The following is a 14,671-nucleotide window of genomic DNA, read 5'->3' on the forward strand; positions in this document are numbered from 1 at the left end:
TCCGGAAAGGCTGTGTGCCTTCTCCGCGGGCTAGGAAGGGGGAGGACAGCCATGTGGAGGGATAGACTCCAATGAGATATCAAGAGATATCTAAGTAGCACTGAAGGGCACAGATATGGAAGGCCCCGGCTTCCCAGGCCATGGAAGCCCTGAGGAAAGCTGACTCCTTCTTCAGAATAAAACATGAAAGAGAATGAGACTCAGATTTGAAAGCTACAGTGGAAATACAAATATTACAAGTGCAATAGAATCACTCAAAGGAGTCTGGGTTTTCCCCTGTTGACAGAGCCTGAGCCTGAGGAGGTCTGCCCCAGGACAGCGGAAGGAACCAGTACTCTCCTGCAGCGCCTCAGAGCTCTTGCTCCTGGGGTGCGCTCCTTTTCTTCTCACTTTAGATTCCTTTAGGCTGGCACATGTTCTTCTCTTTACCTTTGAAAGACAGATTCTGCAGGACCACGTCTCACCTTTTGTGACCTCTATGTTTCTGGACAACGTTCAGCACACAAATATCTTTATGCGCTGAATACTTCACTATTCCATCACTGATAACGTAATCTTTCCAGAAGTGTCTATTGAAATGTAAATACTTTCCTAATAAACATTTCCAAAACATGAGTGAAAATCCAAGAGGAAATGAGGAATTTCCAGGAATTCAGATTTAAGTAAATACAGACATCCGTTCTTAAATTCTTATGAAACACAAGTATTTTTTTTTCCTGAGCTGTGACATCATGGAAACATATTTGCTTACAAATTATCCAGCTTCATTTTTACTCCTCAAAACCGCATTGTCATTTCTGGATCAAGACTTTGCTAGAGACTGACCAAAATAATTGGAAGCTAAGAGTTTGATCCCTCCTCTAAATCTTGAGATTCTTGTGAATGCTATTTAAGCTTTACTGATGAAAAACAAAACAAAACCAAACAAAAACCCACCAGACAAAATGCTTTTTAATAGTCTCATCAAACTAAATCCAAAAGTGATTAAAATATACCACTATGCTGGCAAAAAAAGAAAAAATCATCACCTCTCTAGAGAGAAGAAAAATTTCACCTTTATTTGCCATGGTAGTACACAGTTGGAATTTCAACACTTGAGAGTAGGTAGCAGAAATTTTAAGTGTTTGAGCCCAGCCTGGGCAACTTAATGAGACTAACAGATGCACACACATACACACACACACACACACACACACACACACACACACACACACACACACACACTACCATCAAACAGAAATAAACTTATATTTTTAAAAATTATATACAAAAAATATATTACAAAGCTGAGAGAGAGAGAGAGACAAATGAATAATTAGCTATTATTTGATGGCTTAACTCTGACTTTGCAGGATGGAATTAAAATGGAACTCTGCCTCCTTTGTGCTAAACATGTAAAGCCATATGACTAAGCCACAAGAAGCACAAACCTTCCCTTGATAGAGTGGATACATTAACAAAATCCAGATTTGCATCATCTCGGGGTGGAGTTTCCCATCTAGCTTTATTATTTATGAACAGAGGAAATCAAGACAGATCATCACATGCCACATAATTTCAGTTCTTTCATTTATAAATCATGTAAGAAGATCATTGGTTAAACAAAAGTGGGGTGGTGGAATTTTCAAACAAAAAAAAAGTTAAAATTCAGTAAATCTTGTGCCGTTATTCTCCAGAATATATGCAAAGAAAATCTCAGACTAGTAAGAAAGGAATGCCATAATAACCTGGACAATAGAAGTTTCCCAAAAGCCTGTGCTGAAGGTGGGGGTTTCTGATCCATGGTACTACTGGTGGGTAATGACATGTGGGAATCTTGGACTGAGTTAGAGAAAGTAAATTCCACATTTTATTTGGACATATTATTAATTTTTTGCCTCACAAAAAGAACTTAATTACGTTGAGGAAAGTGTCTTGTATCCCCATCTCTCTAAAAGTTTAAACATGAATGGGTGTTGGATTTTATCAAATGCTTTCTCTGCATCTAAAGAGATGATCATGTGGTTTTTTATTTTCAGTTTGTTTATATGGTGGATTACATTGATGGATTTCCGTATACTAAACCATCCCTGCATGCCTGGAATGAAGCCTACTTGGTCACGATGAATGCTATCTTTGATGTGTTCTTGTACTCGTTTTGCAAGTATTTTATTTAGTATTTTTGCATCGATGTTCATAAGAGAAATTTCTTGCCAAGAAGAGACTTGATACCCTATGAGCATATACAGGAGGAGGTAATCCCCCTCAGGAACAATCATAGGGGAGGGGAATAATGGGAAAATGGTAGGGAGGGAAGAATGGGAGGATACAAGGGATGGGATAAACATTGAGATGTAACAAGAATAAATTAATATAAATAAATAAATAAGAACTTAAGTCTGATTGAGGAGTTCAAAAGAAAACTGCAAATAACTAGAAGGTATATGTTCATCGAATACTGGAAAAGAAAGTAAGTGTAAAAGGAATGAAAATTATAAGAGAAAACTGTGACTTCTGTATAGCTAAGCTTTAGAACACTAAGTGCTAAACTAACGGCTATTGAAATAACTCGCAACAAATGTGAACCAGAGTATGTTACCATAGCAATGTAATGAGTGTTAGCCAAGTCAGTTGAGGAAAAAAAAAAATAAAACAAGAAAGACATGAGCAGTGGAGCAGAAAATAGTATTTAAAAACCCCACATTTATAAATAATATGTAAATGTATTGATTAATATGGTCAACAAGATAATCATGCAAGCCTCGGGACCAGAGTTAAACTCCCTGGAAGCACACGGAGGGGAAAGGAAAGAACTAACTCTATGGAGCTCTTTGCCAGCCTCCACATGCTTGCCGTGGCCCATGTACACACCACACACATCATACACAGAAAAAAGATACATTAAAAAAAAATCAGTAGATTATGGTGCTTGTCACCAAACACACCAACCTGAGTACAATCACAGAACCGATATGTTAGAAAGAAAATATCAAATCCCACAGCTTGTCCTCTGACTACCACACAAACCCTATTCCACTCATGTGCATGGATGTACACAGACACAGAGAGAAAATTAAATAAATAAATTAATTAATTTAAAAATATTCATTAGTGATCAAAGAAATGTGGTTAACTAAGATATCCAAAAGACATAAATGGTTCATTTTGTACTTACAGACATAACAAAATAATTTTACAATATGTTTATTTGCATTTATATATGTTAAAAGAATGTTTAATCCTGGTAAGTGATTCTGATGCTTGGCAAACAAGCCAAATAGACTTTTTCAGGAACAGATAAAGAATTTTAAAGTACCCTAGGCTTTGACCTTTTAAAGAATTTAGTCTGCAGGAAGCACTCAGACACCATCCATAATTTATATGCACAGTGTTTTCTCTAAAGAATTTTTCTCCATGAGCAAAATCCCAAGCAAACTAAGTCAGTGTTTGCAGCCCTTTTCACATCAAAACAAACAGAGAAAATTAATATTTGTGCAACACATCAAGGGACTCAGAATTAGCTGTTTGCCAGGAAGTAAGACATAAATAATCACCCGTGGGACTGGAAAGGTGAGTTCCCAGTAATGTCATCAGCTCTTGCTCGTGCCCGCCCCCCCCCCCCATCGTATCGATAGCCTGGACAACCTGCTGGGAAAATCTGAAAGCCTGACATTTGTTCAACTATTTGCTCAAGACCATATTGTCTTCTTGTTTCACAGTGAAGTTTAAGTCTCCCACTTTCAAAAGTGAACAACAAGACATTAACACACTGTAAGACGTGGCTATGGTAATAAAAACTTTATAACTAGCTCTATAAATTCTGTGAGAATATGATCATCATTTATTTAAAATGAAGGAAATGGGGCTCATTGATCAAGGCCACTAGCTACTCTTCCAGAGGACCTGGGTTCATTTTACACCACTCACATCTGTCTGTAACTCTAATCCCAGGAGATCTGATGCCTCTTTAGATGCCTTTTGTGCCCTCTCCGAAGGCAGTGGACACACAGTGGGTGCACTGACATACGTGCGAACAAAACACTCATTCATGTAGAATTTTAAAAACATTAAATAATTTAAAAATCCTACACAAATAAAAGGTAATTTCTTGTAATGTGGATCATATTAGGTCAACATATAGAAAGAACATCTTTTAAAAATTTTTTGTTTCACTTTCCATTCCTGTAGGCCCCTCCCTCATCATCTCCCGGTCCCACTCTCACTCCCTCACCCCCTCCCCCTTTCATGTTATTTTAATAACCACACTCTTTAGACTCTAGTTATGTATCTAACCATCTTCTACAATAAGAAACAAAAATGACTTAGTCTAAGTGAATATGGTTGGAAGATGAAATCTACAAATGTGTGAACTTCCACAGGAAAACGCTCTGTAACTGGCTATTTTAGACTATCTAGAAAGTTTTCATAGTTGAAAAAAGAAAACAAGAATGTACAGAAAGCCGTTGACAGGTAGCACAATTCCTTCCTACATCCACTAAGGGAGTCAGTATTCATGTGCTTCACGGAAAATGCCCGCTACACAAGTACAAATTATAATCAGAGATTCTGGGCTTCACTGCTCAGCACAAGCATAGCCCACATCCCTCTCCTCCCTCCTAAACTCAGTTACATATAAATGCAGTAATATTTGAATGAGCAAACATGAACTTCAAAACATTGAAAATGTCAAAACATATTTTCCTTTTTGCTTATCATCTTTGCAAAAGTCCATGGAACATGATAGGCTCCCTGGACAAGAAAAAAATGATGTCCCACATGTTCTTGGGTACCGTTTACCTAAGAAGATCAATTGTGCCTGTTTGCATCTGAGCACATTAAGTCATTCTCTTGTCGCATTACCATAAAAGATAAGTGCAAAATTTAACTAATTTCAGTAAATAATGCCATACTGTTAATAAGATGCTCTGGAAGGACAAAGAGACTGAATTACTTGACAAAATCCCAGTCCATGCTTAAAGATTTATTATGCTGTACTTCATTTTGTTAGGCCATTTTCCTATGCAAATATAACAATTAGAAGTTACTTGTTAAAAAAACTCATAGATTTTTCAAAGATAATTTTTGCATAGATTTTGTCCAATGTTTCCACACTTGAAGTTTTAGAAACCAAAATCCCCTGCTATTCCTAAAGGAAAAATCCCACCTCGTCCCAAAACTTGGTCAGATAAACGTGCCTGTTGTAGGACCACATTTTAAGCAGCTTTTTTGGCATCCTGAAACTGGAAGTCATAAAAATCAAGTAAAATTCCACAAAGAAAATAAGGAAAATGATTAAAACCTTGAGTGTTGAGCAGAACAGTTACTCATCATCCTTTTCTGGAGAAAATTCATTGCTAAAATACCTGCCAGCAATTTGTCAACTTATCATTTCAAGACACAAAATCAGCCATAATTTAAGACTTTTATCTGGTGAGATGGTAAGGAACATTCACCTCTCTTGCTTTTCATTTTACAAGAGTATAAGCCAAATAAAATATGCTTAGAGTAATGTTCATAAGTCCGGATTGTCTATCTGTTTTCCATGCAAACTACCTAACGCAAGAGAAAAACATTACAACTTCTTCACCAACGCATTCAATCTTTACATCAATTTGCATAGAATTACATACTCTATAAAATATGTGAATTGATTTACTTAACATAATACTATATGTCAGTGTGGAAAAGAATTTGCAGGGTGTCTCAAGATTATCGCCTTGTAAAGATGATAAAGCAGAGAGAATTTTTGTGGGGTAGGTTTGATGGGAGTCGGAAATAGCCACATTAGTAAGAAACAAGGAGAGAGTAGAAACAGCAAAGGTGTGGCTAGGTGAATAGTCCAATGGTTATTCGTATATATTGGAGATATATGAGGATGCTATGCTGCTATGTGTGACTTACAAAAGAAGCGATAAAGATCAGGGCAGAGGGAAGAAACAGAGGAATCTGTCAGATGAGCACACACTGCTTGGCCAGACAGCAGGGGCAGAGACATAAAGATATGTCACCAACCTGCGTGTTACAGAGGTCACACGGTTACAGCAGATTACAGGTCTCCTCCAGCCTTAGCAATCAATGTTCATTGTGTGGAGGAATTCCTCTTTTACTATAATTCTCTGAAGCATGCAGGATTTAATATAAGAAGGTTGTACTCTGCTTATTAACACTCAGACAGGGAAAAGATATACAGCAGAGACTTTGTGCTAACCTTTGCACTGCATTTGAAGATTAATTTTTAAACGAACAAAAACCAATTTATCAAATTCTTCCCACTATAAAGAGCTCATTTCGGAACAATGTTCTTGCTGTCAAAACTCTCTGACGTGATCAGGCAGTTGTTTGTGTTGCAGATGCTGTGAACACACTTTAAGTTTTTTTTTATCAAGTCTTTGAACTACCAAAATCTACTATATTTAGACCTCATGAAGTTGTTCATTTTAAAGTCCATACGCATGGGGTTGTTGGGAAACGGCAAGTGTGCAAGTTTGTGCTTCCAGACAGGTCCAGTCTCAGTACTGAGTAGGGGCTACAAATATCAGCAAAGCATGAAGGTCAGATCTACGCACTTTGCAGCAGAGGATCAGATAAAACATGTGAGCTGTGTGTTGGTTTCTCTTTTCATTGTCAGTTTCTCCCTTTTGTCCTGACACCCTGGTCTCTCAGATCTCTCCAATTGTAGGAGACCTAAGCAACCCTAATCTATACAGCCCCAAACTCACATGACCCCTCGCTTCCGTAAAACGCCACCTCCTAGAATCTAGTTCCTCAAACTCCAGCTTTCTACTATGTGTTTAACCTAAGGATGAATTCTAGCCTTTGTTACTAGCCAATGAGGATGGCCCAGAGTGTGTGTGTGTGTTTTACATCGCATGTAGTTTTTAACAGGAATTTCAGATCCAAAGAAGCTTCCCATTGAGAAATATCAGTTGTTTGTGCCTGTGACAGGAAGTATCCTAAAATGTAGTGAGAGCCCAATGTGCTCACTTAAAAGTAAATGCAACTTAATTCTCATGATGGCTGTCAAATTCAAAATGATTACATCACAGAAAGACAAAAGTCCAAGAATATTAACGTCAGTGTGTCAAATGCTCCATGAAATAACGGTGCCCTACACATCCATGCTGTTACCACTGCTCCCACTCTAGCCAATTTTACACGCTTCACTCAGTAAACAATACTCTTCGGAAGGAAAAATATAACTTCCAGTAACTCCTGGGCATTTCAGGAATCCTCAGCAGAAGCCATAGTAACCGGTTAAAGACTTATGGGAGTCACTAAACAAAATACGTATTTATGAAGGAAGGAGACAATAAGTCACTGAAGGTCAAATCTCTTCCTTGATTGTCTTTTCATCTTTGCTCTGTGTCCATACATTTAATTAATTTCATGAAAACAAAACAGAAAACTGAATATCAAGAGCACCGTAGGAATTGTGAAATGTGAAAAATCTTTCTGTAAATGTTCAGCAAGCGTTGATCTAAAGCATCTGTCTATTATGCCCAGGAAGCTAAGCCACAGTGATCAGTACCTGCTGCTTGGTATTTTCCTTTTGAAGACCTTTTTTTTTTTTTTTTTGTTCACTCATTTTTAATAAAGGGATTTACCTGACAAATCCAGTTTTAATCTGCATGGATTATGTGTATGCTAAATAGCCTTCCAGAACAGAAAAAGAAGAGAAACATTCCAGAAGAATGGTTTCCTCTGGGGGGCGGGGGGCAGAGAAGGATAAGAATTTCTAAACCTAAGCATTGCCTTTCCAAAACCAAAATACTCAAGATATATTGAAAGCACAGAGTCAGGTGTGGGGGAATTGTCTAACGGGTCAAGTCCGCTTATTAATGCACATCAGCCAAAGAAATAACTCTACTATTTGTGACATATTTCATACTTTTGCAGGACATCACTGAAATTTTTCTTTGAAATGTTTTATATTTATGACAAAAATACATAGAAAAGTTATTTATTTTTTGCTTCAATTCTGTATTAGTTCTTAGGAAATGTTATGAGCTGGGTTTACTTAAAATAATGTCCAAAAGTATTACAAATACACATTTTAGGGAATTTATATCCAAAAATATAATTATCTTAAAATAATTTACTTTTTAAATCTGCACTTTCTTGGTACTAAAAACAGCTACTACTTAAAAAGTGCCATGTTTATAACACTAATTTATCTATCTATTATTTTAATTATTACTAATTTCCAAAGGAGATTTATATAGATTATCTGATGTTAAACACAATCAAAGTTTTAAGAATTCAAAATCTAATGGATGAATGTAAATAAAATTGACATATAACAAAGTTTTTCACTAGGAAAGCATTGTTTGATTATTCTGGGAAGAAGACAAAGGTACTCTAGGAGCCAATATCAAGTCACTTACAAATCACTTGACTAAACAAAGCTATTTTCCCCACTGGGATATTAGAAGTCCTAATGTAAATTAAACACTGTAGGCAGGGATTAATTTGATAATGCCATTAGAAAAAGAACTCAAGAAATTAAACACCAACAAATCAAATAATCCAATTTAAAATTGTGCAAAGAACTAAACAGAATTCTCAACAAAGGAATATTGAATGGCCTAGAAACACTTAAAGAAATGCTTAACATCCTTAGTCATCAGAGAAATGCAAATCAAAACAACTCTGAGATTCCACCTTACACCCATCAGAATGGCTAAGATCAAAACCTCAAGTGATAGCACATGCTGTCTAGGATGTGGAGAAAGGGGAACACTCTTCCATTGCTGGTGGGAGTGCAAACCACTTTGGAAATCAATCTGGTGCTTTTTCAGAACTTTGGGAATAGGGCTACTGCAAGTCCCAGCCATAGCACTCCTGGGAATATATCCAAAAGATGCTCCACCATACAACAAGGACATTTGCTCAACTATGCTCATAGCAGCTTTATTCTTAATAGGCAGAATCTGGAACCAACATATAAGTCCCTTAACCAAAGAATGGATGAAGAAGCTCTGGTACATTTACACAATGGAATACTACTCAGCTATTAAAAACAAAGAAATCTTGAAATTTGCAGGCAAGTGGATGGAGCTAGAAATGACCATGCTGAGTGAGGTAACCCAGACCCAGAAAGACACTCATGGTATAGACTCACTTATAGGCAGATACATCAGTCACATGATGCAGTATAACCATACTACAATGCACAGACCTAAAGAAGCTAACTAACAAGAAAAACCAGAAGCAGTTGCAGAGAAGGCATAGGATGGGAGCCTACCATAGTGGTCCTCTGAAAGACTCTACCCACTGGAGCGTCAAAGAAGATCCTGAGACTCACAGGCAAACTTTGGGCAGAGCTCAGGAAGTCTTATGGAAGAGTTGGGGAATAGAAGGACACAGAGGAGACCAACAGATCCAACAAATCTGGGCTCAGGGCAGCCTGTAGAAAATAACGCAACAACCAAAAACTATGCATAGTGAAGTCCTAGACCCCTGCTCAGATGTAGTTGATAGGCAGGAGAGTCTCCTTATGAGTCTCATAACACAGGGAGTAGGTGCTACCTCTGACATGGACTCTGGTGCCCACTCGTTCACTTCCCCCAAGCAGGGCAGCCTTCCCAGACCACAGAGGAAGAGGATGCAGGCAGTCTAGATGAGACATGATAGGCTAGGGTCAGACGATAAGTACGAGGGCTCCCCTTTTCTGAGGACTAGGGAGGAGGGCAGGGAGGAGCAGGGATAAGGGAAGGAGGGTAGAACTGGGAGAAGATGAGGGAGAGGGCTACAGTTGGGGTGTAAAGTGAACAAATGAAAATTTTTTAAAAATTAAAAAAAAAAAAAGAATCCAGAAGTATCATTTCTAATTAAAAATATTTTTTGTTTTGATTAAATAGGATCTCATGTAGCCCAGACTGGCCTCCAACTTGCTATGCACCCTGACATCTTGTTTCTCCTGTCTCTGTTGCTTAAGGGATAGAATTACAGGCATGAGGCACTATGCACAGTCTGACAGCATCCTTTTTTCACATGCAAGAAGAACTATAAACTTTGCTAGATGTCCCAGCTGATTAAAAAAGCTTTTGAGAGAGTTGTGACTCACAAGTTATTACAGTCTGAACAATAATCCTATCATGTCATTATGGATGTACACTGAACTATGGAAGTGAGAAAACAGCCTTTTAAAGAAATGTTGATGCATTCCTAATTCACAGTCAAAAAGTAATATTTGTCTCACAGATCCCATCGTCCTCTCTGGTGTAGCAGCACTGTTTGCAATGCTGAATTTTGTTATACGGTAACTCATAGTTTACAGGAGGCTCAGCAGGCAAGAATGCATCAGACAAAGTATCCAAGGTATATAATGAAACTATATAATGTAAGAACTGGTTGAAAGTATAGATTGTATGTTGGCTGAATAAGTTGCCTTAGACAGGACATACTGACAAATTGTGTCTTAGATTAACCTGTTAACCTACATGGCCTAGAGTCATGTGAGAAAGGGATCTCAACTGAGAGATTGCCCAGATCAGCCTGGCTTGTGGGTATGTCTGTGGGTGACTCTTTTGATGTGAGTGGTAGCATTCCCTCGGCAGGCAGTCTTGGGCTGTATAAGAAAGCCAACTAAGCATGAACCAGAGAGCCAGCACACAGCAGGCCTCCATAGGTTTTGCAACAAGATTCTTCATGAGTTCCTGACCTATTTCCCTCAGTTGTGGACTGTGGACTACAGGCAGAAGCCAAATAACTCCTTTTCTCCCCTGAGTTGTTTTGGTCAGAGTATTTTAGCATTGCAACAGAAAGGAAGCTAAGACGGCTCTGAGTAGCTAGTCTAGTTAGCTAGTATTAGTTACCTAGTATTAGTAGCTAGTATTAGTTTGAAGGAAAACAGCCTGGCCTTAAGCTGTCACTCCAGAAGTACAATTAAGACTGGTAGCTAGGAAGCAGTTGTAAGGTACACAAGAAAATATTTAACAGGAATACACTGTTCCAGAAAAGGTCTGGGGACTGAGCTTCTCTGAGCCTGTTTTATCACCTCTGGCTACTCATGCTGAGGGCAAGCGGTAGGCGGTGGCTGGGAATGCAGAGTTAAGGGGAAATAACCTTTTTGCTACATAAAATGAAGATGGCTCCTCCTGTTCCTAGGGCTCTGACATGGTTAACACGATGCTGAGGGATTATTTCCAAGTAATGTCTTTATCATAACAGACATGTATTATTGTCCTACTATGTGCAGAAAAGAGAAGAAGAAAACCAAAAATGACTTTATATTATGGTGGAAGGGTAAGGATAATAAACAAAGGTGTGGGCAGTGTATAACCCTGCAGGGTAAGTAATAAATAAGTAAGAAGAAACACACAAAAAACGGACATTTTAATAACGACTAAGATACCTACGGCAAGAAAGTAATATTTTTAGAAAATAGCATTAATTTCTTTAGAATTTTTGGAATTAACTTTATTATTATACCCAATAGAAAAGATTTCAGATGTAATAAACTGCTGTATGATCTGGGTGTCATTTCACCATAGTGGCATGGGTTATATTGTACACCCATAAAGTGCTATGATTACCTCAAAATATGTTTGTAATTGGGTAATAAAAGATCTATTTCTCTAAAATACATTGAGCAAGGTAGATTAAACCTAGTGTCCGTGGTGATTCTGGTGATACATCTTGGTTAGAAGGAGGACCCGGGACAGCACCAGCAATGAAAAGGGAAGAATATGAGGGCATGGGTAGAAGACAGACATCTCCAAGGCCCCAGTGCTTTATCTCAGACTTGTATCGCCAAAGCTAGGAGGAAATACTTTTTTATTGTTTACCCACTTGCTCTGTGGTACCTTCTTATGGAAACCTAAGCAAACATACAGAGACTAGATGAACAACATATAAACACTGCTTAAATATGAAAGACTGCATTAGCCCTAGCATTAGAGCAATGCAAACTCCTTTAAAATTTTTAATATTTAGAATTCACATAGAGATGTTTGGTTTTCCTGTATTTATTCTTTTAATTTTGAATTGCATTAAAATCAGAAACTGCATCTCATTACACCATGGTGAAGAATTAACAAAAATTACAAGGAGTTCACACCTCGTGATAGCATGCACCAAGGAACATGGCAGCTTTTGAGATACAGAAAGCACTTACTTTTCTGTTCGGATGTACACAGCTTAATTTATTGAAGTATGACATGGCAGCTCACCAGCTCTTGGGATGGGTCTATGTTGTAGTAACAGCTGAGCTCATGGGAACTAACCACTGCCTCAGTCAAGTTTCCCACACTGTCAAAAGAGCTTCACACAGCCTTTCTGTGTACACAGTAAATGGTCACCTACTGCTGCAAGAACTCTGCCACGTTTAAAGAACAGTGAATACACTTATGTGTTCTTTATAAAAGGAATGCTTACTTCTATTCCTTGTGTTGTTTGGAGATGTTCTCTTAGTGAGCTCTCTCTCTCTTTGACCCCCCACTCAGTGTGTGTATACGTGTGTGTGGGTATGTGTGTTTCTCTGTGTGCTGCACAATTAACAATAACAAATACATTCACATACTTACAGGTTCTGTTATTTTAGGCGTTTTCTCAAAATCTTCACCTTCTTCCATAAGAGTTTCTTCAGTCCCAGGTAAAGAATCTATTTTAATTTTTAAAAATGAAAATTATACATTGTCTATGCATTATGTATATATAGTGATAAGAATGATATTAATATTATTGAACTACTTATTTAAAATCAGATAGTGTTTATAAGTAAACATTTGAATGGCATTTGTTTAGCTTATAGATAAATATACGAATGAATATGTTTTTTTTCAATGAGAATATATTTTTAATTCAGATGTGTATGTTAAAATTTTAAAAGTGCAAGAGCCAGTTACCTTATTTTTACATATAAAGCAACTCAGGCTGGAGAGATGACCCCATGGTGCTTTAGAGTATGAACTCACAGAGATTATGCAGCGTGCACAGAGCAGGTACAGGTCTAGGGAGACAAGGCCCCAGTGCTGAGAAAAGAAGTAGATGCAAGCCCGCGTCCCTGCCTCAGACACTATCTTCAGTTACTGCCTTCAAAGAAAAAAAGGTAGCTTTCTCTAACAGAGTCTTCATGGGTATACAAACCACATTTAAGTGTAGGCCATATAACCAGCAGTAGATGGCCAAATAAAACTTTTTTGTTATTGTTGTTGTTTTACATTTTTGTTTTGTTATCATTTTTTTCACTAAAGTATTTTATTTTTTAAATGCCATGTTTTTAAGTTATATTGAAATCATTTTCTTTTTTTTTTTTTTTCCACTAACTTATTCTTGTTACATCTCAATGGTTATCTCATCCCTTGTAACCTCTCATTCTTCCCTTCCTCCCATTTTCCCCTTACTCCCCTCCCCTATGACTGTGCCTGGGGGGGGGAATTCCTCCCCCTTTATATGTTCATAGGGTATCAAGTCTCTTCTTGGTAGCCTGCTATCTTTCCTCTGATTGCCACCAGGTCTCCACCTCCAGGGGACATGATCAAATATGAGGCACCAGAGTACGTGTGAAAGTCATACCCCACTCTCCACTGAACTGTAGAGAATGTCCTGTCCATTGGCTAGATCTGGGTAGAGGTTTGAAGTTTACGGCCTGTATTGTCCTTGGCTGGTGCCATAGTTTGAGCGGTACCCCTGGGACCAAGTCTGCCTATGCAAACTAGTACAGCCACTTTGGAAATCTATCTGGTGCTATCTCAGAAAAATGGGCATAGGGCTTCCTCAAGAACCAGCTATTCCACTCCATGGAATATACCCAGAAGATGCTCCAGCACACAACAAGAAAATTTGCTCAACCATATTCATAGCAGCCTTATTCATAATAGCCAGAACATGGAAACAGCCTAAGTGTCCTTCAGTAGAAGAATGGATAAAGAAACTGTGGTACATTTACACTATGGAATACTACATAGCTATTAAAAACAAGGAATTCCCGAAATTTGTGGGCAAATGGATTGAGCTAGAAATGATCATAATGAGTGAGTTAACCCAGAAGCAGAAAGTCTCCAATGGTATATACTCACTTATATCTGCATACTAGCCCAAGGGGCATGTCCCACGAAAGCCTTCACTTACCAGGAAACTGGGACAGAGGGGAGGACATCCCATTGGGACTCTAGATGAGAGAAGCATGGGAGAATAGCAAAGTACAAGGATCCAGAGGATCCTAGAAGCCAAATAAAACTTAACGGTATCTTTTCAGGGATTTTTGTTTCATAATGTTTCATTTGGGCATTTTTAATACTATATTACTTAAATATTAATATTTCTGATTTTGAGTCTTAATGGCATTTTTGTGTGTGCAAACATGTGTTTCTCTGTCTATTGTGTTCCTTGTGCTCCTTCTTTGGCCCTCTATTTTTTTTTTCTGTTTGTTTGTTTTGTCTTATTCAGCTAAGATTTGATTATTCTTATTTCATTTTTTCTTTTCTTTTTTTTTTTTTCATTTTAGTTTCTAGCTTAATTTTTAATGAAAAAGAGCAAGAAAGGGTGAGAGAGGAAGTGGAGAAGATCTGGGAGGAGTACGGAAAGGAAAAACCATAGTCAGAATGTTCTGTATGAAAAAGAATCCATTTTTAATAAAAAATACAGTGTGTGCTGCTATCGTAGAGGACCTCAGTTTAGTGTAGTCCACAACAGATGGACTACAACTGCCTGTAACTACAGCTCCAGGGAAAATAGCAGTCTACTCAGA

At 37.9% G+C, this 14,671-nt stretch overlaps 1 protein-coding gene across 6 annotated transcripts in view; it reads right to left on the bottom strand.

Annotated features, from left to right (window-relative positions):
• C2H8orf34 (chromosome 2 C8orf34 homolog) overlaps nucleotides 1-14,671 on the bottom strand; it is a 426,915-nt gene that overhangs the window by 83,834 nt on the left and 328,410 nt on the right. For all 6 annotated transcript variants that reach the window (XM_051159058.1, XM_051159051.1, XM_051159035.1 and 3 more), the window contains one exon: nucleotides 12,507-12,583. In XM_051159058.1, the coding sequence (XP_051015015.1) occupies nucleotides 12,507-12,583 (77 nt within the window). The remainder of the gene's footprint in view (nucleotides 1-12,506; nucleotides 12,584-14,671) is intronic.

This window comes from Acomys russatus, chromosome 2 (assembly GCF_903995435.1).
Source record: "Acomys russatus chromosome 2, mAcoRus1.1, whole genome shotgun sequence".
NCBI lineage: Eukaryota > Metazoa > Chordata > Mammalia > Rodentia > Muridae > Acomys > Acomys russatus.